Here is a 25,102-nt window from a genome sequence, read left to right on the forward strand (position 1 = left end):
CTGAGCTCTTATTGACTCTGGGTTCAACCACAGTGCCACTCTGCAAAGGGCATTTCAGTGTCATTCGAGCTCTCGACAAAATGCAGATTTTGCACTCCCCCCACCGAGCCAGGAGGTATTTGCACAGCTTCCTGGTGCACGGAGCCTCCACCTTTACATTCCAACCTGCACTTCGTTTGTCGTAGGTGGCGCTGACCAACTTCTCCTATGTCTAAGGGTCTGTCTGACGCGGGCTCTCACACGAAGGAAAACCTCAAACACCGCCCGGGACAGACCGCACATCCAAGGGCACCGCGGGGCTGCGGCGCGTACCTGCGGGCAGTGACGTCACCCGCAGCGCGCGGGGGCGGAGCCTCCGTCACGTGGCCTCAGCGGGCCCTCACGCTCCGGCTTCCGCTACGGCGGGCGCTCACGCTCCGGCGTCGGCTACGGCGCGGGCAGCTGGGGAGCGCCCCCCGGGCCTGCGCCAGCCCGCTACCGCCTCCACTCCCGGCGCCGCGTTTCCTCTCAGCCAGCTCCGCCCGCTGCGAGTAGTGCGGCGCGGACCTGGGCTGTGGCGGGAGAGAAAATGCCACAGCCCGAGTCCCAGAAGGTCGGGATCCTGTGTTGCCGGCGTGGGGGTGAGTAGTGCGCAGCCAGGCTGAGGTGTATGGCCCCGCGCGGCCACCGTCCCCCCTCAGCGCCTCGGGCTTGCGGCGGGGACACTGGGGCCCGAGTGCTGTGGAATGCGCCCGGGCCCCCGCAGTGTCTGACGGTCGGGCCTGATGTTCAGCACCCGGAACGCGGTTCTTTAGGCGCGGGCTTGGACCGAGGAGACGCTGGAGACCTCGGCGCCCGCCCCGAGTGATTTCCGGTGGGGCTCACGCTCGGCTGAGGTGGGTGCGGGTCGCCGCGGTAGTGGACGCGGGTCCGGGGGCCATTCGCCGGTGCCCCCGTTGCGGCTCCCCTGCCCAGTGTCCAGGAGGGTTGCGGGAAATTCGAAACAAAACCCAGAGAGGATCGAATAGCGCGCCCCCTCCCGGACCCAGCCCCAGGTGCCCGCTAATCTCACCAAAGATTGCCCACCAAGTCTCACCAAAAAAAAAAAATTTTTTTTTTCTTATGGCTGCTTTGTGCCAATCAGTATTTTAACCCGGGCCACTGATGAGCCTTTTCCTCTCCGTTTCTTTTGCAATATACAAGTTGAAGAAATTGGGTTATTGGTCTTGCACAATTTACCGCATTCTTAGAATTGATGTGCCGTCCAGATGAATATACACAAGTATAAATATATACAAATTCCGATAGACCTCACCTTTTTGAGGATGTTCATGCGCACCTGACGGGACAGCGTCGTCCCTGTAATCGACGATCTGGCCCCACATTCCTTTTGGTTGGCTTTCCACATAAAATGAAGTTGTAACTTTACGTGGGCTTTCATGCTCCGGTGCAGCCACAAAAAATACTGTGCTGCTGCTCTTCTCCCCCAAATCACAGTTTTGGACCATGCTTTTATTTTTTTAAAGATTTATTTATTTTTAGAGGAAAAGAGAAAGAGAGGGTTGCCTCTCATGCCCCTCTCCAACTGGGGACCTGGCCTGTAACTCATGAATGTGCCCTGCCTGGCTGGGAATGGAACTGGGGACCCTCTGGTTTGCAGGCTGGCGCTCAATTCACTGAACCACACCAGCCAGGGCAGACCAGGCTCTTTTCCTTCGCTCAGTTCTTTCCTTTTATGTAGAAATACGGTGTGTTGAGACCTGTTCCTCAGCCTTCAGAGACATCAAGAGCAGACAACCTGCCCTCAATATGGTCTACTGTCAACTTGTGTTGCCAGTTTCTGTGGGTTTCCTTGTAACTGGGGTTCTTTTTTTTTTTTTTTTTTAATTGTGGTAAAACACAGTAGGACCTCGGTAATCATCCTTAATTTGTTCTGGAACTCGTGATGAGTGCTGAAACCTGACAAGTACCCAACAGGTGAGGAGGGCTGAAGCATCTGCTCTGGCAGGGTGGTGTCTGACTCGTACAAGTTCTGGCAAGTGCCACGAGTTCTCCAGCAAGCACACAGTGCTGAGACTTTTCTCCTCATCAGGATGCGACGAGTACAGGGTTTAACGAGTTCCAAGGCCAAGTACTGAGGTGTGACTGTGTGATACGATTTTTTTCTGTTTTTTTTTTACTCCCACCGTAGGACATGTTTACTGATTTCAGAGAGAGGGGAAAGGGAGGAGGGAGAGAAACAGGGATGGGTTGCCTCCCGTACACATCCTGACCTGGGGCAAGTGCCCTGACCGGGGGTCAGATGGGCAACCTTTAGGTTTACGGGGTGTCGCTGCAACCAGTTGAGCCACCCGGCAAGGATATAAAGTTAACCATCCTGACCACTGTAAGCACACACTGCAGACATGTTAAGGACACTTGCAGTGTCGTGTCACCATCACCACTGCCTCCTTCCAAGTTCTCCATCACCCCAAACAGACCGTAGGCACTGGGCAGTCACCACCCATCTCCTACCCCTGTCTGTCTGTGAACTGGCCTGTTCTGGAGACCTGGCGGAAGTGGGCTTGTGCCCACTTCCTGGCTTATTTACGTAACATTCAAGGCCTGCTCATGTATGGCACATATGTGACCTCCCCCGCGGTGTGGCTGCACCGTCGGTCAGGGTTTGTTCACCCATTCATCCGCTGGTGGGAGTGGGCTGTTCCCTCCTTTTGGCTACTAAACATAATGCTGCTGTGAGTTTGTGGTTGCGTGTAGGTTGGAGTCTCTGTTCTTTCGGGTAGGAATTGCGGGGTCCTGTGGTAAATTTATGTTTAACTCCAGGAACTACCAGACTCTTCACATTTTAGGACCGCTCTCTTACAGACCCTCATGCCTTACTTACTGCTAAGTCTCATGGCCCCTGCCTGAACCCCCATGGTTGACACAAGTCTCTGGGGCCCTGCTGTCACTGGACAGAACGCCCTCTTGAGGGTCTCTGACGCGGTGTTTCTCAGGTCCTTCCCAGGCTCTGCCTTCACACCAGAGGCACAGTGCTTGTTCCCTGGTGTATTCGACGCTCCTCATTCCTTAAGCCCCCCTGCAGCTACGTCCACGCCACTTAGACCATAATTTTGATGTTTTCTTTTAACTTCCCTCTGAGGCTTAGGTTTGAATTTCCGCTTATGATCGCCTCCATGTCAGGGTGCTCTCGAAGGCAGCCTGTCCGACAAAAAGCTCAGCCCTGCATCCTCCCAGGGCTGTTCCCCCATGCTCCCTGTCATTAAGATGAAGGCTGGTGGAGGTTTTACCCTTCCGTTCTCCCTGAGGGTCCCAGTTCGGTCTAGGTGGTTGGCGCAGAGGGTTCTGCCTCTGGTTCTCCTCTCCTTTGACTTCCACAGCTCCAGGTGAAGCCATTATTGGAACGCTTATTTCTGGGCTCCACGGTTGTAGTTTTTCCCCCTCTACTCCAAACGGTTTTACACCCCGCCTCTAGAATTGGCTCACAGACGTTCCGTTGCATGCAGAACAGGTTAATCTCCGGGGGCTCAGAGCCCTAGCCTGTCCTTCAGAATTAATCACCTTCCTCTGGCCGCCTCAGCTGGCGTGCATTAGTACAGCTGCTCCGCATGCTAGTCATTGTGGAAAAGTGAAAATAAACACTCGTGCAGTTTCCCGAGACTCAAGCTTTCTGCTGAAAATATTCCAGTACTAGGCCATTGACATTTTGGTCTTTAAAGTCAAACTTACATCTCAATTTCTATAAGAAATTTTATTTAAGTGTTTCATACAAAATTAATTTCTCCTCCATACTTGTTTCTATATAGTTTGTTCCTGTCTTTACTACTTTCTCGAGTTTGCTTTAGGATATGCCTGAGGTTTTCACCTTATTTGTCATTTTTGTAGGATATTTGTTCTCTGATTTAGAGAAGGTGACCAGGGTATACAGGTTTCTAAGGCTTCTGTGTCACGGTCAAATGTAAAAATGACCTACACTTTATAATTTCATCAGTGATAAATGCATCACTCAACGATCAATACTTGTACTTCAATGAGCATTTAAAATATTGCTAATTCGATTGTTAGAAAGTAGCATCTCATTTTTACTTGCATGTCTTTCCTAATTGAGACTGAAGACTTTTCTGTGCGATTTCCAAGATTTATCCAAGTTTGAAAAACGTGGTATGTAGATTCCCAGCCCTTGCACAGCTGGATGGGACATGCTTCTCAGACTGTGCACTGGCGGTATTTTGGGCCAGATACCTACCTCCCTGTTGCTGGGGGCCAGCCCTTGCTCCCTAGGGTGTTCAGCAGCGCTCCTGCCCTCTGCCCACCAGATGCTGGTAGTATCCCCTGTTGTGACAAGCACAAACATTTCCAGACATTGCCAGGAGACAGTAGGGGTTGCCCAGTACCCCAGCCCCTGACCGAGAACCACCCAGGTCAAATCTGGAGCATGCACTTGACTCTCGGAGCCTACCTCCACTGGCCCAATCCACCCTTCTGACGGTGTGCCCTGCGTCCACATACACCCTTCACCGTGCGTTTCCGTGTGAGCACTGTTGGCTAGACTCCACTTAAGGTAGCCTTCAGTGAAACTTGTATTACTTAATGAAGAAGCAGAAGTGAGGAGAAAGTAGTTATCATGCACAAATAATACTAAACCCACAGAAATCTGTGTCCTTTCATTCCACGCACAGGAATTATTGGAGGACTGCTGGCCAGGTGGCTCAGGGGTTCGAGCGTTGTTCCGTACACCAGAAGGTTGCAGGTTCAGTCCCTGGTCAGGGCACATACCTGGGTTGTGAGTTCGATCCCCACACGGGGCGTGTATGGGAGGCGACTGATTGATGTTCCTCACACTGATGTTCCCCTCTCTCTCTCTTCCTTTCTCTCCTCCACCAAAGTCAGTTAAATCCCCCAACATATCCTCGGGTGAGGGTTAAAAACAGTGGAGGACTCAACCCTGTAAGCTCATTCTGATCCTGGAAACCAATGCACAGGGTAGGGCTAGAGTAGGTTTGCGGCTGTGAGCGCAGGAAGCAGAGTTTACTCCTGCGTCAGTGTTTGTTGGTTGCGCATTACTTTTCCACACGAGCAACTGTGAAAAAGCTCGTTTTGCCCCACCCTGTCCATATGGCACCCGGCACCTTAAGGTAAGGGTCATGGTCAGAGGGCATTTGTTAGGTGAGATACATACATGCATACACATCTCACTCTTTGTTAGTTTAAGTTTATGGGCTCCACAGAAGCAGTGTTGTGTGTCTGCCTCTTTAAGGTCACACCGGACAGTTTCACTGCCCTCCCCTCCCAAATCTGTGCTTTGCCTGTTCAACCTCACCCTCCCCAGCCTTTGAGCCCCTGGCACCCACCGATCTGTTTATCGTCTTTGTATGCTCACTCTTCCAGGACACAGATGTCGTGTAACGGGGACCGTACAGCAGGCGCCTTTTCAAGCCGACCTCTTAGTAAAATGCACCTCAGATTCTTCCTTGTTTTGTGTAGCTTGACCCCTCCCTCCCCCTCGCCTCTCCCTCCTCCTCCCCCACTTCTTCCTCCCACTCACGTGTCCTTCCTTCCTCTCCCCCTTCTCCGTTTTGCAAAATAGTGTGTGATTGTGTGGTTGTGTCACATTTTGTCCATCCACTCACCTTCTGAGGAACATCTCATTGCTTCTGGATCGTGGCCATTTGAGGACAGTTGCTGTAAACATTTGTGTATGGGTCTTTGCGTGGGAATTTTGGTAGTTTCAAGGAATCGGTCCATTTCATCTCGGGTTCTGTTTGTAGTATTTCTCTCTTATCCTTTTAACGTCCACAGCAACAGTGGTGATGTTCCATCCTCCGTTTCTGATACAGGTGATTTGGGTCTTCTCCGCCCTTTTTGAGGGTGATGAATGGGTAGCCTGCCTAGAGGTTCGTCAGTTTTATTGGTCTTTTTGAAGAACCAGCTTTTGGTTTCATTGATTTTTCTTTTCTTACGTTTTTTTTCTGTTTTCATTGTGGTTGGTTTCTGTTCTAATTTTTATTTATTTTCTTACGGTCCCCTTAGACTTCAATTGCTCTTCTTTTTTTTTTAAATTTATTTTTTTATTGATTATGCTGTTACAGTCGTTCTATTCCCCCCTTCATTCCCCTCCACCCTACCCCCCGTCCCCACCACTACCCCCCCTTTAGTTTATGACCATGTGTCTCAAGTTCTTTAGATTCTATATTTCCCATACTATTCTTGCCCCCCCATCTATTTTCTATCTACTGTCTATGCTACTTATTTTTTTGTACCTTCTCCCCCCTTCTCCTCCTCCCACTCCCCTGTTGCTAACCCTCCTTGAGATCTTCATTTCTATGTTTCCACTCCTGATCTAGCTGTCCTTTTAGTTTGCTTTTGTTTTAGGTGTGGTTGTTAATAACTGTGAGTTTGCTGTCCTTTCACTGTTCATGTTTTTTTAACTTCTTTTTCTTAGATAAGTCCCTTTAACATTTCATATAATAAGGGCTTGGTGATGATGAACTCCTTGAATTTGATCTTATCTGAGAAGCACGTTATCTGTCCTCCCATTCTAAATGAAAGTTTTGCTGGATAGAGCAATCTTGGTTGTAGGTCTTTGGATTTCATGACTTGGAATACGTCTTTCCAGCCCCTTCTAGCCTGTAAGGTCTCTTTTGAGAAATCCACTGACAGTCTGATGGGGAATCCTTTGTAGGTGACTGTCCCCTTAGCTCTTGCTGCTTCTAGGATTCTCTCCTTCATTTTAATCTTGGCTAATGTCATAATGATGTGCCTTGGTGTGTTTCTTCTTGGGTCCAACTTCTTTGGGACTCTCTGAGCTTCCTGGATTTCCTGGAAGTCTATTTCCTTTGCCAGATTGGGGAAATTCTCCTTTATTATTTGTTCAAATAAGTTTTCCACTGGTGGCTGTGCCTTTCCCCCTGCTGGTACCCCTATAATTCGGATGGATGTTGGAGCGTTTAAAGATGTCCTGGAGGTTCCTAAGACTCTCCTCATTTTTTTGAATTCTTGCTTCATCTTTTTCTGTTTGGCCATTATTTGCTTTCTTCTGGTCCACTCCATTGATTTGAGTCCCAGTTTCCTTTTCATCGCTGTTGGTTTCCTGTGCAATTCCATTTATTTCAATTAGTTTCGCCTTCATATGTTTGTCTAATTTGTGGCTATAATCAACCAGATCTGTGAGCATCCTGATCACCAGTGTTTTAAACTCTGCATCTGAGAGTTTTGCTATTTCTTCATGGCTTAGATTTCTAGGCTCTGGGGCTTTGAGATCTTCTTGAGCCATTTTTGGTCTGTTCACGCCCGTTAAGGTTGGGGAGCGGAGCCTTGGACTCCCAGGTCGCTGGGTTGTGATGCTGTATGTGGAGGCGGGGTCAGAGAGGGGAAATGGCGGCCCCCTCTGCTGTTTCTCACCACTGGGTGAAGAGCAGAGCCTTAGGTTGTTCACCGGGGCAGGGCCACTTAGGTCGCTGGATTATGACGCTGTATGTGGAGGCGGGGTTAGAGCGGGCGAATGGCGGTGCCCTCCACCGCTGCTTGCCGCTGGGGCTGCTGGCTCTCGTCCAGTCACCCACTCCCTCTCCCTCGCTTGTCTATCCACACATTAATGCGCGACCACAGTCAGTCCACAACCCTGCTCCCTTGCTGTTTCCCCGCAATTGCTTGCTGAGTTGCCCACCAGGTCCAACCCTGTGCCTGGATTCCACGCACCTGAGACCATCTGACCGAGTTTTCCTGTGCTACCCCGCTCTGCCAGCTGCTGGTTTCGCCCCTCTTACCGGTCAGGCTGAAGAATTTGTTGTTATCAGACTTCCAAAAAGTTCAGTTTTCTGTGTTGTGGCTGTTTTCTGTTGCTGATATTTAGTTGTCTCTAAATTTGGTTGTGTGAAGAAGCACGGCGTCTCCACCTATGCCTCCATCTTGGCGGAAGTCCTCACCTCTCCTAAATTGCTCCTCTTTCTCTGGTTCTGAGGTGGAAGCTTAGGTTATTGATTTCACACCTTTCTTCTTTTCTAACATAATCACTTAAACGCTAAATTTCCCTCTAAGTTCTGCTGTTGCTGCATCCCGCAAATTTCCATGTTGCATTTTTAGCTCAAAGTAATTTTAAAGTTCTCTTGATACTATTTAAATTTCCAGATATCTGAGGGTTTTGGTTTTTTTTTGTCTTGTTTTATGGGTTTCTAGTTTCATTTCATTGATCCTGCATTCTCATGTCTGGTAAACTGTGTTTTGTGGCCCAGAAGGTGGTCTGCACTGGTGAGCGTGGGCTAGAGCAGAAGGCGTCTTCAGCTGCCGCTCTGGTGGCAGAGCAAGAGGGCTGGTGAGACCCCTGTGGTGGTCCCAGGAAGTCTGGCCTGTGTCCTCCACAAGTGGCGTGGCTTCCTTTCCCCTCTCGGCCCAGTCCCTGCTCTTGCTGCAGAGTTCCCTGTCTCCTCCAGGCCTTGACCTCTGCTGATTATCTCTCATTTCTTCTGTTTGACTGGAGGGCTGGACAGGGCTGGAGTGGGAGGGGCGTCTTGTCCCAGCCATTTTTATACAGGAGGCTCTTGGTGTGTTTCACACTGATTACTCTTTCCCTCCCTGCCAGATTCGCCAGAGGGCCTTTCCGGGATCTTCACCTTCACCTTCACCTTGAGGACCTTGTGGGGTTCCTGGAGGTAAAGCCCACAGAAGAGCGCCCACCCCCCACGACTGCACCCTGGGGTGTCTCACTCCCACCCCAGTTCGCACCGAGCCTCTCGCACCAGTTCCCTGCTCCAGAGGCCTTTGCCCCAGGTGAGCAGACGCCGCTGAGCATCTCCAGGTTGGGGTGGCAGCTTGCCCTGTACCCGAGTTCTCCGACTGGTCCGGAAATGCCACTGATTTTTATCTGTCCAGCTCCTCTTGTTCTAAGGTTGGGAGTGGGCTGCTAAACAGAAGTCACCCACCATTTTTTAATTTAAAAAATTTATCTTTCAGTGGTAGTTGATGTACATTATTACATTACTCTCAGGTATAAAATGTAGCAGTTGGACATTTATGCGCACCTGGTGAGGTGTGGATGGAAAAACAGGTTCTGTGGAAAGCACCTCATGGGGTGATCTGGGCATCCCTTTCTACCTGGGCAGGTCATGGGGGGGTTCACGACCCAGGAATGTGAGGGGCTAGGTGAAGGGTTTAGCTCTGCCTCAAGCCCTGACTGGTGCCGCTGTGTGTCCAGGTTGACACAGCCATCCTTCTCGTGCTCACCCACTCTCCAAACAACACACAGTCTTGCCTCTCCTGGCGCCCTGTCCCCGCGTGCTTTGCTGTCTCCCACCCTCCTGGAATGTTCCTTGTTCCCCCAGAGAAACTGCTCAGTTGTCATCTTGGGGGCATTTGAGGTCTTGCTCTGCAGCATAAGTCGTCAGTTTGGCTCAGATAGATTTTTGTAAAAACACTCTGCAGCCCTGACCATCATGGTTCAGTGGGTTGGGCATCGTTCCACAAAGCGAAAGGTCCCTGGTTCGATTCCAGGTCGGGGCACATGCCTGGGTTGCGGGTTTGGTGCCCTGTCTGGCCATATACAAGAGGCAGCCAGTCGATGTTTCTTTCTCACATTGATGTTTCTCTCCCTCCCTCCTGTCTCTAAAAGTAAATAAAATTTAAAAAAATGAGTTTGCAGCTTCTTTTGTGCATTTGGAATTAAGGAGGGCACGCAGGGAAGATTCCGTGAGGGTGGGAGGAAGCAGGGCGGGGCTCGGACGGCAGGGGAGGTGCGGTGGTGCTTTCTGGAGGTGGTCACCCTCCGGATGTCCTTTGGGTTCGGTCCCCTCTTTATGAGGAAGAGGAGGAGAACAGGAGACCATTGTTCTCCAGGTTTGGTGTGGAGGGGGTGGTGTACTAGGCTCCCGGGCGTCTTGTGTGTCTGTTGGGGGTGCGGCCTGGAGGCTGGCAGAGCAGCAGAGCTGCGGGGACCTGAGTTTGTTTAGGTCAGGGGCAAGGCCCATTCCCCCTGGCCTTCCTCATTCACCTGCTTGGCTTCTGACTGCAGTCCGTTTCGTGACCCCCCATGCTGGCACGTTGCGGGCTGACGCACCGGGACCGAGGCGGGCACCGATGCCCAGAGGGCGTTTCCCTGAGCGGACTCGGGGGCCATGGCTGCTTTGTCATGGCGTCTGCCCTTTCGGTTTCATTTTTAGTGTTCAATTGATTAATTTTGCTTTTCTCCCATCAACCTCACCATGTGGTCTTCCCATGCATTCAAGGTACAAGTAGAGACACTGTCTGTTTTTACGTTCTCTGTGGATTTTCTCCGAGGGGCTCAGAAACCTCTGGGGCTGTCAGAGGGTTGGTTTCAGGGAGCGTGTGATGTCTGGAATTCGCCCGAGTGTCTCCTCCATCCATGATCTTGCACTTGCAGCCATGCCGCGCACTGGTGCCAGGGTTTGCTTCTAGTCTGGCGGGTGGGCGGGGAATGAGGAGGGAGAAGGTGCGTTCCTGTGCTGTCATCACCTGGTAATTTCACGGACATTCGGGAGGGCGCTGCTGCGGGTCACTGCTTGTGCTCGGCGAGTGCGGCGTAGCCGAGACCTGAGCATGTCTCTCGTGGGGAGAAAGCTAACAAATGTTTGCTGCTGGGCAACTTAGAGAGTGTACTGACGAGAAAACGGCTGGAAACCCCTGAGAGGTGAATGTGTAACATTTAAAGGGAGACATTTTGAACCACATTAGGTATTATGAAGGTCATTTTGCTCTACAGGAAAACGAAAGCTGTCCTGTTTGGCTAAACAGAACTGCGTCCCTGGTCCTGTCCTAAAAACAATGCACAGGGGAAGAGGTGTGGGAATTTTGAACGAGGCAGTGGTTCGTAGAAAAAAACCCGATCTTCAAATAGTGTCTTCAGACTACTTGTTCATTGTTCAAATTTCACTCTTAAGTTTTTGACAAATTAGTAGAATTAAAATATCCCTTCCTTTTAGCATGCTAAAATCCCCATTTGCTTCTGTGCCGCGGTCCAGCCGCAGAGGGTCAAGGGGTCCCACAGGTGAGGGTAGGCGTCGGCGCTGGGTAACAGATGACAACACGCCTCAAAGGACAGTGAAGCTCTGTTCCGTTTATTGCAAGTACAAGCAGGTTTTTATATTTTCATTTTAGGTAGTGATTAACATTTGCAGTATAACATGATCATTTAAGCAGAAAAAATCAATACAAAGGTAATCAGTAAAAGTACGAAAGTTCCCATAGATTTAGTTAAAGATTATTTTAACTAGGAGAGCCATTAATCAGACAATTAGAAGTATCTTATTGTATATTAAAGTTTCTCAGAATTTGGCATAGGGCAAAAGGATACGCTAGATTGAGTAGAGAAAATAGGAAATTTATTATAAGGCCCTTGTGATGTCTAACTTAGCTATCTACCCTTTTTTTGCTTAAAATGTTTTTCTGTGTACTATAAATTCTGACTCCCTAGTGACTGTTTAGTTTGTAATAACTAACTAGCTTTTGTTATTTCTTTGCCTGTGTAGTTGATATATATTCTTATTCAAGGTAAAGGAGGGGCTATTCCTATGTTGCAGGGGGCTTTTAAGGGTACTTCTTTTAAGTTTCTCTAGGAGTTCTTTTATAGACATGTTTTGTACTTTGATTCTCTCTAAGAAAGCAGTGAGATTATCTCTTGATTTCCTAGAGTATTCTATCTTATCTTGGGTGTTTTTCCAATGATCTGTTATTGATTAAGCTTGAATTCTCAGATTGTTCTGGTTGTTTCTTTGTACCTATATTCCCTGACGTTCTAGTATGATATTATTATTCTGTTCATTGAGCCGGGAAAGGTCTAGGCACACTATCTGAATCACTGCCAGGGTATTCATAATGATTAAATCAAAAAGGGTCATGATCCCCAAAGCAAGCACAATCACAATAGGTATTGCAGGGCCTTCCATGCCACGTCCACCAGGTTGGAAACTGCTTCCTTGAAGTCTTACACCCCCTCTCAGGACCTTGTCACTGAGAGAGGGATCCAACAGTGGACGTGGCAGTGGACATGGCACTTCTGAGATTCAAAGCGTTAACATGTTCAGTCCTCTCCACCTTTGTTCCTAAGGGCCCATAGCAGATACCGTTTCACAGCCGGGGTAGAGAGAGTGAAAATAAGTGGGAGCATTTACAGCCTCACGTCAATAGTGGTGAGATTTCAGGTGGTGTTCAATTTTTAACTTGTCTGATCATGTGTACTTCTGATTTTTTAGCATGATAGCAGAGCTTAAAATCCAGACCCTGAGCCCCCTGCCTGGGTGTCTGGTGCACAGGCCCCTGCTGTGTTGTTAGTGTGAGCCTTTCTGTCAGGACTGCGTGCTGGTTTTCAGACGAAAACTGCTGGATCACTTGGTGCATCGAATAGACTGCAGCTGGAAGATCAGTGGGGTGGCTCACGGTGCCTCGACATCATCACATTACAGGGACTGTCTCAGCAAATGTCACACGACTTAAGTACTTTATGGAGCAAATTTAGTTACTGGTGTGTGCTGTGTTCTTCGTTAGTAACAGCTGACTGTGAAAAGCATCTCAAATGAGTCTTCCAGCTCCAGCCGTGGTGCTGCTGAGAAATACATACACATCACTCTAGTCTGGTAACGATGCTGGGTTTAGACCGACTGGGGTCTCCTGGGGCCCCGAACGCTGTGTCGCTGTGCGCGTCTGTGTGACAAGTAGAGGCTGATGGCGGCGGCAGCAAGGCTTTGAGGTGGGCCTGTGCTGTGGCCCCGCGTCCACCAGGGGTCTCCAGGCGGCGGGTCTGGAGAGGACTCTTCTGTCCCCACTGCACTCCTCCATAGTCTGAGGGCTGGCAGCCGTTCCCAGTCACTGTGCTCAGTCCTCCAGGTCACCCCTTCAGGGGACAGAACTCCATTGATCGCTCGGCCACGCCTCTCACGCCCTTCCGTTTCTCCTTTGCCTGGCCCTGACCCTGCTCTGTCCTCTGGGCAGCTCACAGTGCGCACGCCCCTCGTCCTTCCACACCAGCTGCCAGGGCCCTGTCCCCAAGTGCCGGCCGTGACCTAAGGAAACATAAAGCCGCACCGCCTGGGTTGCTGAAACTGTGTGCACAGCTGGTCAGCCTCTCATTCACTGACCTTTTGGAAAACAGATCCCAGTGCTGCTGCACTGCTGACGCTCTGGCTTCATTAGCTATTCAGGTGTATGACTGACTGAAGGACTTTGTTCACTGTTGTGTGGTATTAACCAGCTTCTACGAGTCCGCTCCCACCGTCCTCGTGGCAGGTGCAGCCGGGACACTGAGTCGCACCGCCTGTGGAGAGGTAGCAGACGGTGTGACGCGGCGAGACTGTCTGCTCTGTGCCTGCTGCTTCGGGACTCATCAGCACAGGTGGACTCAGGGCTCAGCCTCTGATTTTTGTTCAGAGGGTTTGATTTCCTAGGCAGGTAAGGACCTGTTACAAAATGATCGGCGCCCGGTCGCACCGCATCTTCTGGGTGTCGGCTTGTTGGCCTGACTAAACACTGACATCTTTGCTGCTGCTTTATGGTGGCTGCTGGAGCTGACAGTACAAAAGGAATGGCAAGATTTTATAAATCTCTTGTTTTTAAGAGGCTCCCTAACTTGGTGTAATGATTCACAATGTCAGATGTTCTCCGAAGCAGTTCATCACGCGCCCGGGCCTTGTGCGCCCTCTCGGGGGATGAGGTCTGCGCCTCAAAGGGCTGGGTGTGCCAGAGCCCGTGTCTGGGCTGTGGGCTGGTCTCCCTTCAGGCGTGGGTGGGAGGCATCCTCTCCCCCCATCTCCCTCTAAAGTCAATAAACTTTTTAAAACAAGACTTCCACAGTATGGTGTGAGGAAAACAGTTTTCACCCAGTAGGGTTATCAAGACTCAGTCGTTCCACACATTTCACAGCTCAGGAAGCGAGGACCCCACAGCTGCTGCTGTGCAGAGGGCGGGCGTGGGTGTCGCTCTGCGGGCGTCCACGCGGACTGGGCCCTTGTGCGTGAGGCTTGAGGGCAACTGGCTTCATTTTGCCCCAGGTGCTGACAGCAAACACGGTGGAGCGCCAGCTCCTGTTTTCACCGCAGACACTCGCTTTGTGAAACGGGGCAGCCAGAGCCATTGTGCTCTTGCACCTTCTCTGGTGATGGGTTTGGTTGCTGCACTGCCCGCTTCTCCCACTGCTGCTGGGATGAGGCCGTTGGGGTTTCCAGGCTTTGCTCAAAGGCACCGAGTGGCTCAGACAGGGTGGAAACCCACTTACATAGGAGCCCCGGCATTGTGCAAGTGTGTCGGTGACTGGGTCAGTGATCGCCTCTTGTGGCTTTCAGCGAGTGTCATGAAGTGTTGGCTGTGTGCAACACTTCTGTTACAAGCTTGGGGGTCGCTACAGGAAGTGGGAGGGATGAAGCTTGTACTCTGACAGAGTGGACGTTCTAGCAGGGGCACGGACGGTGAACGGCACACGTAACGAGTGAGGAATGGTGTGGTGGGCGAGGCGGCAGGCTGCCCAGATCAGGGGAGACAAGCCGGGCCGCAGCTGGGTGGCCGAGCTGCAGTCCCACGTCAGGGTGGGCGGAGAGAGCCTTGCTGCCCTGCCCGGGTGTGTCTGTGTGGGGACACAGCAGGGGGACGGGACCTGGGATGAAGTGCTCCCAGCAGAGGGAAGAGCCAGAGCTGATGCACACGTCCTCGGTGGGAGAGAGGCCCAGTGGGACACCTGGTCGCAGAGGTAGAGCCAGGTTCCCTTCGGAGCAGCAGTCACTGTAAGGAACAGATGGTCACACGTACCACTCCTGTGAGACATTAGATTTGGAACTGATGAAGAGGAGGGAGAGCTAACGTTCCTTCTGTATTCTTGTATCCTGTAGGGGTTTTTCAGCGTCCTCTGTGTGCCTGTCCCTGTGCTAATAATGATAAGGGAGGGGAATACAGTGAACAGACAACAGAAACCAGCCGAGTCTGTGGGGGATGCCTCCGTCCACTGCAGACTGTGTGTGTTAACCTTGGTATTTGGTGTTTGACATGCGCCATCTCATACAGTCCCAGGTATTTTATTTAATGGGAAGTGTCCAGTTAAGACAGGCAGTACTGTTAACTGGGACAGATTCTGAGGATTTGGTAATTTTCCAGTGTCGCACAGCCAGTGAGTGACGGGTCGGGGCTGAGCTTAATCTTGTCTTCATCCTGTGGGCTCCCGGCTGCTCACATCAGAACGGATCAGGGCGTCGATTAAAGCCCTCGACCCCTCCCCTCACCTCCGCATGCGCTGGATGGGCCCGCGCGGCCCAGCCCCGGGAGTTGGTACTTCTAACAAACGTGCAGGGCTTCCAGCATTTTGGAGGGACGCCCTCGAATACTGTACTTATGACAGTGCAACACGAGAACTGATGTGGCATCCTTGTCTTGGTCCTGTTTCTAAAGAAAACGATTTTATCACTTTACCAGTGAGGATCATTTTTGCTCTAAGATTTTTGGAGATATCTTTGTCAGGTTAAGGATTTCTCTATTCCTAGTTTCCTAAGAATCAGGTGTTGAATTAAAAAAAACTTATTGCTTGATTTTAGAGAGAAAGATTTGTTATTCCACTTATTTATATGTTTGTTAGCTGATTCGTGTATGTGCCATGACTGGGGATCAAACCCGCAACCTTGGTGTGTCAGGGTGGTGCTCCAACGTGGCAGTCATTTCCCGCCGCTGCTTCAGCATGGTTGTGGTGGGGGCTTTGTTTGGTGTCCTCATTGGTTTTGTTTGCTTTTTAAGCTTTTCAATCGACACGTAGTAAAATAACTGCTTGGTTGGTAGATAGACAAGGAATTGAGCTGTTTACCCACCACCTTCTTCTTCGAGGCTTATGGCATAATGTACCAAACAGCTTCATGTCTCAGGTGAGACTTAACCGATGCTGATTTGCTTTGTCCTGAGATTTGGGGGTGGAGAGATGGCACCGTTATTTTTTTAATTATTTCATATTGTAGAAACGAGAAGCAATGAGTCAGTACCGCTTTGTACATTTCCTCTGTGTGCGCATGACTTACGTGGGGTTTCCCTGCCTTGATGCCCTGGGAGACTGTCCTGTGGGTCCACTGGTCTCTTCTCAGAGCGCCCTCGGGAAGCGTGTGAGGTCGCCACGGAGACCAGGTGTCATCAGAAAGCTCAGGGAAACCTGCGGTGCTGTATTGGTTATTGGCCACCATAAGAAGGAAAACAGAACTTGAACTCTTTCAATTATAAACTTAACATGTAACTGTTTAATCTGGAGCAGCATTAGGGTAGGTTTAATTTTTGATCAGAAAGTAGGACTATTTTGTTTAAGCTGCTTATTTTTAAAGCAGATTTTAAGGTTCTTGGGTTAAAGCCAGTCTTGTGACTTTATGTTTGGAAGGAGTCTTAGATGTGCCTTCATGTAATGTACTGGCATTTTCCTCTTAAAACTTGGAGTCTGAAGAAAATCTCCAAGCTGGAAGCAGTCCAGGACGAAGGCAGAGAAAGGCACCTTGGGTGACAGTGACTCGGAGCTTGGTAGCAATTCCCAGGTGACCCGGGTGGCTAATGTTCTGTCCTTTTCTTTCAGGAAACTGACAATGGCCCTTCGGCTGTGCTAGGTCTATGATGGGAAGTGCCACAGTTCGCTACTTCTGCTATGGATGCCTTTTTACCTCTGCGACCTGGACGGTTCTGCTTTTTTTTTATTTCAACTTCAGTGAAGTGACTCAGCCGCTTCGGCATGTGCCCATCAAGGGGTCTGGGCCCCACGGGCCATTCTCCAAGAAGTTCCATCCCCGCCTCACACGAGGCCCCAGCCGGGAGCTGGAGGAGCAGTTCCGGGCAAACAAGATCGGTGGCAGGGTGAACGGTCACGCTGAAGGCGCAGAGAGAGGCACCATGAAGTTCTCTTCTGAACTGGGTAAGTGTGTTTGATTTCTGCCACCAGCGTGTCCAAGTTTAAGTTTCAGTTATTCTTCTCATCATATGTTGCTCAGGTGATTAGAAATGTTGTCTTTTCCCAGTCGGTTATTCCACGTATGGGCTAGCTGACGTCCTTATGATTTTTGCAGACTGAGAGGGGTGTTCTAGTATGTCTGATTCCAAAGTCAGTATTCTGCATGGATCGGGAGAGACTAGTAAGATCCAGAAAGGAAGATGAACAGTTGAGTGGCTGGAGAGACAGTGGAGCCTCTGGGGAGACTTCACTGCTGTCATTGTTTAACAAGGGGAGAGAGGAGTGACACACGGCTGCGCTGACGCCTCGGGGAAGGCGCAGGGTCACCGCGATTCCTCACAGCAGCAGCAGCCACCCGGTCTGGGAATCAGCTGCGATGGCCGATGCGGAATTTCTGATCAGAGTGATGGAGGTGTTGGAATATAGTTGTCAAATACAGGAATCGATAACACAGAAACTTTCTTTTTTCAAAAATTACATTCTATTCAGTTTGGCAGCAAGAATGTACTGTATAAGTTTTGAATGTTATAATTCTAGAGTACTGGTTTTAGCAAGCTTTATTTTAATATGGGATAAATGAGCCCTTTTGGTTTTCTTTAAAACTTAAAAAAAATTGATCTTGTCATGGAAGCATCAGATAAGTAATTAGTAAAAGATTTTGAGAGGTTGAAAGGTTCACAGAATATAAAGGAAGTGGTAAAACATTTTCTTCATTTGACCATGGTTTCAAAGAAAAAAATAATTTTCTGGGACAATGATATTCTAATACATGAAGTCAAAAGTACTTAAAATTATATGAAGAAACAGAAGCTATAAAACTTCAGTTTTCATGAAATACACCTTCTAGTCTTTTTCAAAAAGCCACTCAGACATTTTAAGACTATCTAGTTTTTTTATTCATAGTTATTTTGGTAACGCTTCTATAAGTTAACCATTTTTTAAAAGATTTTATTTATTTTTAGAGGGAGGGAGAAAGAGGGGAAGTGAAATATCAAATGTGTGGTTGCCTCTTGTGCACCCCCTACTGGGGACCTGGCCTACAACCCAGGCATGTGCCCTGACTGGGAATTGAACCAGCTATGCTTTAGTTCACAGGCTGGTGCTCAGTCCACTGAGCCACACCAGCCAGGGCTAGTTTACCATTTTGAATGGACATTGTATTTGCCTTTGAAAGAAGAAGTGAGAGAACTGTAGCTATTTGAAGTACCAAACTCAAATTGCTTGACCGAACAACTAAATTCTTTATAAAAGATTCAAAAGAGTACACAAAAAAACTATTACAGCCAATAAATGAATTGAGCAAAGTTGGAGGGTATATAAGACCAACACACACATAAAGCAGTTGTATTTCTGTACACTATTAACAATTGGTCTGAAGATAAAATTAAGAGAACAGTTACATTTACAATACTATCCAAAAGAATAACGTACTGAGGAATAAACTTAACCGGGGAAGTGCAAGATTTATACACTGAACACTACAAACCACTGCTGGAAAACATCATGGTAGTTCTAAACGAACGGAGAGACATCCTAGGTTTATGGACTGGCATGCTGAATGCTGCCGAGATGTCAGTGCTATGCAAAGCACAGATGGAACACAGACTCTACCAAAATCCCAGCAGCCTTGGTTGAAGAGGTGGGAGAGCCGATTCCAAAATTAATATGGATTTGTCGACAAAGAAATGTCCAAACCTTTAGAGAATTTTTATAAAAATTTATTTGAGCCAAAAAGAGGATATACCTGGAAGCAAGATGTCACTGCCCCAGATCAGTGCACTGTCAGTGCGTCTGAGAGAAGCAGTTTGCAGCGTGCATGAGAAGTGGGGGGTGGGGGGTGGGGAGGGGATGGAAGAAAGGGCACAGGGAGGCGGGAGGAAGCAGCTCAGGGGCGGGGCTGAAGGGAGGTGAAGACTGTGTGTCCTCTGAAAAGGCCCGGAAGGGGCCCCTCGCAGGGGCGGCTAACCTGGGTATGTGGAAACCACGGGCAGGGCGGGAATGGGCAGAGACAGGCCTTTCGGCAAAGACGTTGTGTGCCTGGGGCGTGACCACCCAGCACGACCAGACCAGTTAGGAATGTATGATCAGAGGGCCCCGGGAGGTCACTTTCCATAGAACCCCTTCTTTTGTTCACAGACTGCAAGGGGCTCTGAATAGCCAGAACGATCTTGGAAAAAAAAAAAAAAAAAAAACAACGAAGTTGGACTCCTCACACGTCCTGATTTCCAAAGTTCCTACAAAGCTACAGTAATCAAACAGGGCGGTACTGGTGTAAGGGCAGACACGGATGAACGGACAGGCTAATGACTCTAAAATGAACCCAGGGACATCTGCGGGCAACTGATTTTCAAAAAGGGTGCAAAGACCACTGAGTGGGGAAAGAATAGTCTTTTCAATGAGTGGCGCTAGGACAACTAGTTAGTTACCCACACGCAGAGGGATGAAGTTGGACCCTCAACTCATAACACAGATACAAATTACACTAACTCAAAAGGCATCAGACCTAAGCGTAAGCTAAAATCATAAAACACTTAGAAAGAGTCACAGGGTTAGATCCTCATGGCCCTGGATATGGCAATGGTTTCTTAGCTATGACACCAAAAGTACAAGCAACAAAAGAAAAAAATAGATAAACTGGACTACATGAGAATGAAAAACTTTCACACATCAGAGGATGCCACCAAGACAATGAAGACGACAACCGTGGACTCGGGGAGAGTGTCTGCAGTCTCACCAGTGGGCCCGTTACCAGGACGTCCGAAGAGCTCTTACCAACTCAGCAGCACAGGGACAAATGAACAGCTTCGTTTAAAGTTGGGCAAAGAATTCAACAGACATTTCTCCAAAGGAGAAACCAGCACATAAAACATTCAACATATTAGTTGTAGAACTGCAAACAAAACCTACAATGAGGTACCATTTTACATTCGCTAGGATGGTTACAATTTTTAAAAAGGGAAGTGACAAGTGTTGGCGAGGACGTGGAGAAACTGGGACCCTCCTGCACTGTTGGTGTGAATGTGAGACGGTGCAGCCTCGGTTGAAAGAGTCCTCAATGAGTGAGTGTGGAGTTACTGTGTATATGCCCCAGATCCGCGTTCCACTCCCGAGCACACACCTGAAAGAGCTGCACACGGGTCTGAACAAAACTCGGAGTGCAGGTGGTATCGATGCAATGGGTATTGTACGGGCACGGGAAGAATGGAGTTCCGCTGCGTGCTGCAACGGGGTCAATCTTAAAAACGTTGTAAGTGAAGGAGTCAGGACACAGAAGGCCAAATACTGTGTGATTTCTTTTACACAAATGTCTAGAGTAATCAAATTCAAAGACAGGGCAGAGGCGTGGTTTACTGGGGCCGAGGGAGAGCGGAAAGGGTGGTGACGGCTCTGACGGTCCAGGATGCCCTCTCGGGGCGGTGAAAACGTTCTGCAGCTGTGTGGTGTGATGCCTGTGCACGGCTGGAAACACGCTGAAGGCCACGAATGCACACTACATGTCGGTATGTGCTACCATACTCCAGGCAGTGGAAAAAAACCATGAAATTCTTTAACAGAGAATAGTTCATCCAAAAGGAACGGACTGGAATTGGTGTAGTAACAGTTAAAAGCACACTGACTTCTGAGTAGGGCGCTGTCAACAGTCGGGAAATTACAAGACACGGAGGAAAGAAGCCGAAGACACAAGTGAGTGGAAGCGCGCGCCGTGTCGTGGACGGGAAGAATCGCTGTCCACGCTGCCCAAAGTGATCTGCAGGTTCAGTGCCATTCCCGTCAAGATTCCAGTGATTGTTTCACAGAATTGAACAAATATTTCAAAAATGCACATGAAACCACAAAAGACCCCGAATAGCAACAGGCAATCCTGAGAAAGAACGACAAAGGTGGAGGAATCACACCACGTAATACCAAACTGTATGACAAGGCCATAGTCATCAAAACAGCCCGGTCCTGGCATAAGAACTCACACACAGCAGTGGAACAGAACGGAGAGCCCGGCAGTACACCCACAGCTTTAGTCGACCGACACTTGGCAGGGAGCAAGCACATGCTGTGGGCTAAAGAGAGTTTATTCAGTGCATGGAGTTGGGAACATTGGACAGATGTGTGCAGAGAAACGAAACTAGACCACCTCTTACGCTGCCACGCACAAGAACAAATTGGAAATTGATTAAAGACTTAAATAAATGTTAGACCCGAAACCATAAAAACCCCAGAAGGAAACGTGGGCAGTAAAACCTCAGACACTGCCCACAGGAATATTTTGTCCGATACATCTTCTCAGGCAAGGGAAACAGAAGGAAAAATAAACAACCGGAACTACGGCAAACCACAAAGCTCTGCACAGCAAAGGAAACTGCCAGTAAAATAAAAGACAACCCACTGAAGGGGAGCACATGCTCACCAATACATCTGATAAGGTGTTAACATCCAAAATTTAGGGGGGTTAATACCCAAAATTTAGGGGGGGTGAATCGGGGGGGCAGACCTGAGTCCATACACGGGTGAGGCAGAGGAGGTTACAGTCATTGGTGTGGGAAATAACACGATAGATAACAGGTAATGATAGGAGAGTAAACTCTGCTTTGCAAAGTCACAACTATAAACCTCCTTTTGCCCCACCCTGTGTGAGTGAGATTCATACAGTTTTTGTCTTTCTCTGCTTTACTTCACTTCACATAACGTCCTCGAGATTCATTCATGTTGGTGAAAATGGCAGGATTTCCTTTTTTATTATGGTTGAGTGTTGTTCCATTATGTTTGTGTATGCCACATTTTCTTACCCACTCATCTTGTTGATGGACATAAAATGATGTTTTAGTATAGAGTAGTTTTTCACCCAGAGATCCTTATTAGAAAATAATGGTTTTTGGTATGAGGTAGTCCTTTGATAGTTGTTGAACCCAAGAGTCTTTACTGAGACTCCGATTTGTGCAGGGCACTGTTTTACATGCTGGGTATGGAGCCATTTTTATTTCATTTCTCTTCCTGTGAACACAGCCAGAATCTCCACTCTGGCGGAGTTCTGTCCCCACACAAACGCTGAGAGCTCTGGGTGCGCTCTGACTTTACAAGTTCCGGCCAGAGTGAACTAAGGGGCAGTGTTTCCCGAAGTCCATCTGGGAACTCCAGTCCCGCAGTCAAACACCTGGGGGACACCGCCTTCCATGGCCTCTTTCCTCTCCCCTGGGTATCCACACAGCCACCAGGTCCCAGGTGTCCTGCCGTCAAACACCATCCGACTTGTGACGCCAGTGTGTGCCTGACCGACTTGCCCGTCAGCCCTTCTTGCTGTCTGCTGTCTGCTGTGTCCAGGGCAGTGTGTGTGGGGGGAGGCTCAGTCTGGGATGTGGCCGTGGGGATGTTAGGCTGAAGGGATTTCGATTGGCTCTGTGGGGGGTTACTGGCTGATGCCACGCCCACCTGGAACCAGTGACTTTCTGCAGAGGGCTCTCCCCTCTCCTGTGGGAGGGCTTCCCACACAGACTTGCCTGTGACTGGGACCTGCCGAAGTCCGTATGGGTTCTAGGATTATTGCTTCTATAGAAAATAATCAGCAAGTTCTTTCTCTCTCGGTTAGAGGTTAAGATTTTCTCTTGAAAATATTCTTAAAAGATTATGCCTGGTGAGAAGGTGTCATTTATAGTTGAGGGACACTTGGGTTTTGAGCTGGACTGATAAAAATTGGGCTCTAACCTCCATTTACTGTTTTGAAAATGGACTGAGAAATATGGCTGTTATCTGGTTATCAAAGCTGAAAGTCAAGATTTTCTTAAGATCAAAATAGTAACTGCAGTGACCCTCCGCAGGCCCCGTGTGCTGACTGTACCGTCGCTCCCCGCAGGCATGATCTTCAACGAGCAGGACCAGGAGCTGAGAGACACGGGCTACCAGAAGCACGCCTTCAACATGCTCATCAGCAACCGCCTGGGCTACCACAGGGACGTGCCGGACACACGGAGCGCAGCGTGCGTGCCTGGCTGGGCCCTGACGCTGCGCAGTTAGACTTTGTTACTCAGGAGACTTAGGACAGAGTCCCACTCATCCTGCTCAAATCCACAGGGTCTGGGGCAGGGCTAATGGAGTTCTGGAGTGACTCTCTTCAAAGTGAAAATCATGTGGCGAAAAGGAGAGATGTTCTAACTGCATATAATTATATAACCTAAGCATAGATTTAAAAAATGTTAATTTATCGGGTTCATGGCAGAAAGGATAAGAATTTTGCTCATCACCTTGCTTTTATGTTTTCATTGTTTTTGTTTCGTCAAAGGTGTTTTATTCATACGGTTGCTTTTTGAGTTAGACTGGTAAAAATTTGGCTGTAACTCCAGTTTACTTTTTATTCACACGGTTGGTCAGTCGTTCCACACACAGGCCGGGGTGAACATCTTCTGTTCGCCAGGCACTGCACTAGGCCTCAGAATAAACCGAGGAAGGCATTTCTGGGTTCACAGGCCCCCAGTCCAACAGGGTAGGGAAATGTGGACGCAGGTGATTGCAGTAGCGGGGGATGAGGTCTGTGGTGGGAATCGGTGCAGTGGCCGCCAAACCAGAGTGGTTAGGGAAGGCTCCACGGCCGTGGTGACCGAGCAGCGGTGCAGGGAGTGGGGAGCAGCTGGAGGCCAGAAACGGCACAGTTTGTCAGAGGGACGGGTGTGGTCCACTCTGGCTGCAGTGGACCAGCGGCAAGAGGCTGGGGTGGGCGGGGCCCAGACGCTGGAGGGCTCTCCCGTCTGCCGTCTGCCGTGCAGAGCACAGAACTCCGGGTTTGGGTCAGGAAGTTAGTGGTTTTTTGCTGTCATCAAGTAAAGCCACCTAACTATTAGTTGCTTACGTGGACGCTCTTCCATTATCATGGTTTACTCATGTCTTTTTCGTTGGGCAAAAATAAAATTTTCAAATATAAAGTTTTATATTTCTGTTATTGTCTTTGGAAACCTCATAGAGGAGAAGCTGGTCATTAACTTACAAGGGCTGTGTTAAAATCTGAATGATTTTATGTAACATAAGTACCAAAAAAAAAAAATCAATTTAAAATGCTGACATAAACATAAGCAGAGCAACACATACCAGAGGGAGAAATTGCTAAGAAATGGAAAACTCTGGAGTAAGAGACCACATTGTTTTCTTGAATGGCTTTTAAAAAATTGTTGTAATGCAAGGAAGGGGCTAAATGAGGCAGTAGTTAATGTTTGGTGAATAACAGTGACTGAAGACACTCACGCCTGTCCAGTGTTGAAGTTCTTCCCATCCACTTTTGCAGATGTAAGGACAAGACATACCCGGCAGACCTGCCGGTAGCCAGTGTCGTCATTTGTTTCTACAACGAAGCCTTGTCCGCTCTGCTCCGGACGGTGCACAGCGTCCTGGACCGCACGCCGGCCCGGCTCCTCCATGAGGTCATCCTCGTGGACGACGACAGCGACTTCGGTAAGGAGTGCCGTGCCCGGTGATGTGGGGTCTCGGCTGCTGTTCCCTGCAGCACTCACAGCATCAGCAGAGCTGACCACGCGCCACACAGTGGGTAGGAGAGCCCTGTGCACGCACTTGCGATGGAGCCAGTCACAGATACAGGCCTGTCTGGTGCGTGCAGGGTGTGCTTGGAGAAGCTGCATGACCTTGGTAACCTGTACCCAAATTTGGCCCTTGAAATTTTCCCCTTGGCTTATGTTTAAAAAAATCTTTTATTTTGAACCATGCATGACAAACCCGCAACTAACATACTTAACAGGGAAAAGCTAAAAGTGTTTTCCTTAGGATCAGAAACAAGGCAAGGTTGTCCACTTTCACCACTTTTGTTCACCATACTATTAGAAGTCCTAGCCACAGCAATCAGACAAGAAAAAGAAATAAAAGGCATCCAAATTGGAAAAGATGAAGTAAAACTGTCATTATGTACAGAACCCTAAAGACTCCACCAAAAAACCACTAGAACTGATAAATGAATTCAGTAAAGTAGCAGGGTACAAAGTCAGTATTCAGAATTTGGTTTCATTGTTATACACAAGTAATAAACCATCAGAAAGAGGAATTAGGAAAACAGTCCCATTGGGGTTTGTTCCAACATAGCTACAGAGTAGGTAAAAGTTATACTCACCTCCTGCCAGGACCAAATTGGAATTATAGCTAAATTACTGCACAATCAGCCAGAATAACCTACTCAATAACCTACTGAAGACTAGCTGAACAGAGTCTTATGCAGAGATGTGAAAAGGGAAGAGATCAAGAAGT

General features: G+C 48.8%; 1 protein-coding gene across 9 annotated transcripts in view; it reads left to right on the forward strand.

Annotated features, from left to right (window-relative positions):
* The first annotated feature begins 397 nt into the window (after positions 1–397).
* The window catches only part of GALNT11 (polypeptide N-acetylgalactosaminyltransferase 11), a 49,422-nt gene continuing 24,717 nt past the window's right edge, over positions 398–25,102 (forward strand). The window contains exons 1-6 of one of the 9 annotated variants that reach the window (XM_037131892.2): positions 399–620; positions 1,883–1,956; positions 8,558–8,745; positions 16,505–16,837; positions 22,716–22,839; positions 24,135–24,301. In XM_037131892.2, coding sequence (XP_036987787.2) covers positions 16,540–16,837; positions 22,716–22,839; positions 24,135–24,301 — 589 coding nt within the window. In that variant the 5' untranslated portion in view covers positions 399–620; positions 1,883–1,956; positions 8,558–8,745; positions 16,505–16,539. Of the gene's footprint in view, positions 621–705; positions 876–1,882; positions 1,957–8,557; positions 8,746–13,219; positions 13,372–16,269; positions 16,838–22,680; positions 22,840–24,134; positions 24,302–25,102 lie in introns of those variants that run through there. The other 8 variants (XM_037131899.2, XM_037131891.2, XM_037131897.2 and 5 more) reach the window with 8 other exon arrangements.

This window comes from Artibeus jamaicensis, unplaced genomic scaffold (assembly GCF_021234435.1).
Source record: "Artibeus jamaicensis isolate MK-2021 breed Jamaican fruit bat unplaced genomic scaffold, CSHL_Jam_final contig_718, whole genome shotgun sequence".
NCBI lineage: Eukaryota > Metazoa > Chordata > Mammalia > Chiroptera > Phyllostomidae > Artibeus > Artibeus jamaicensis.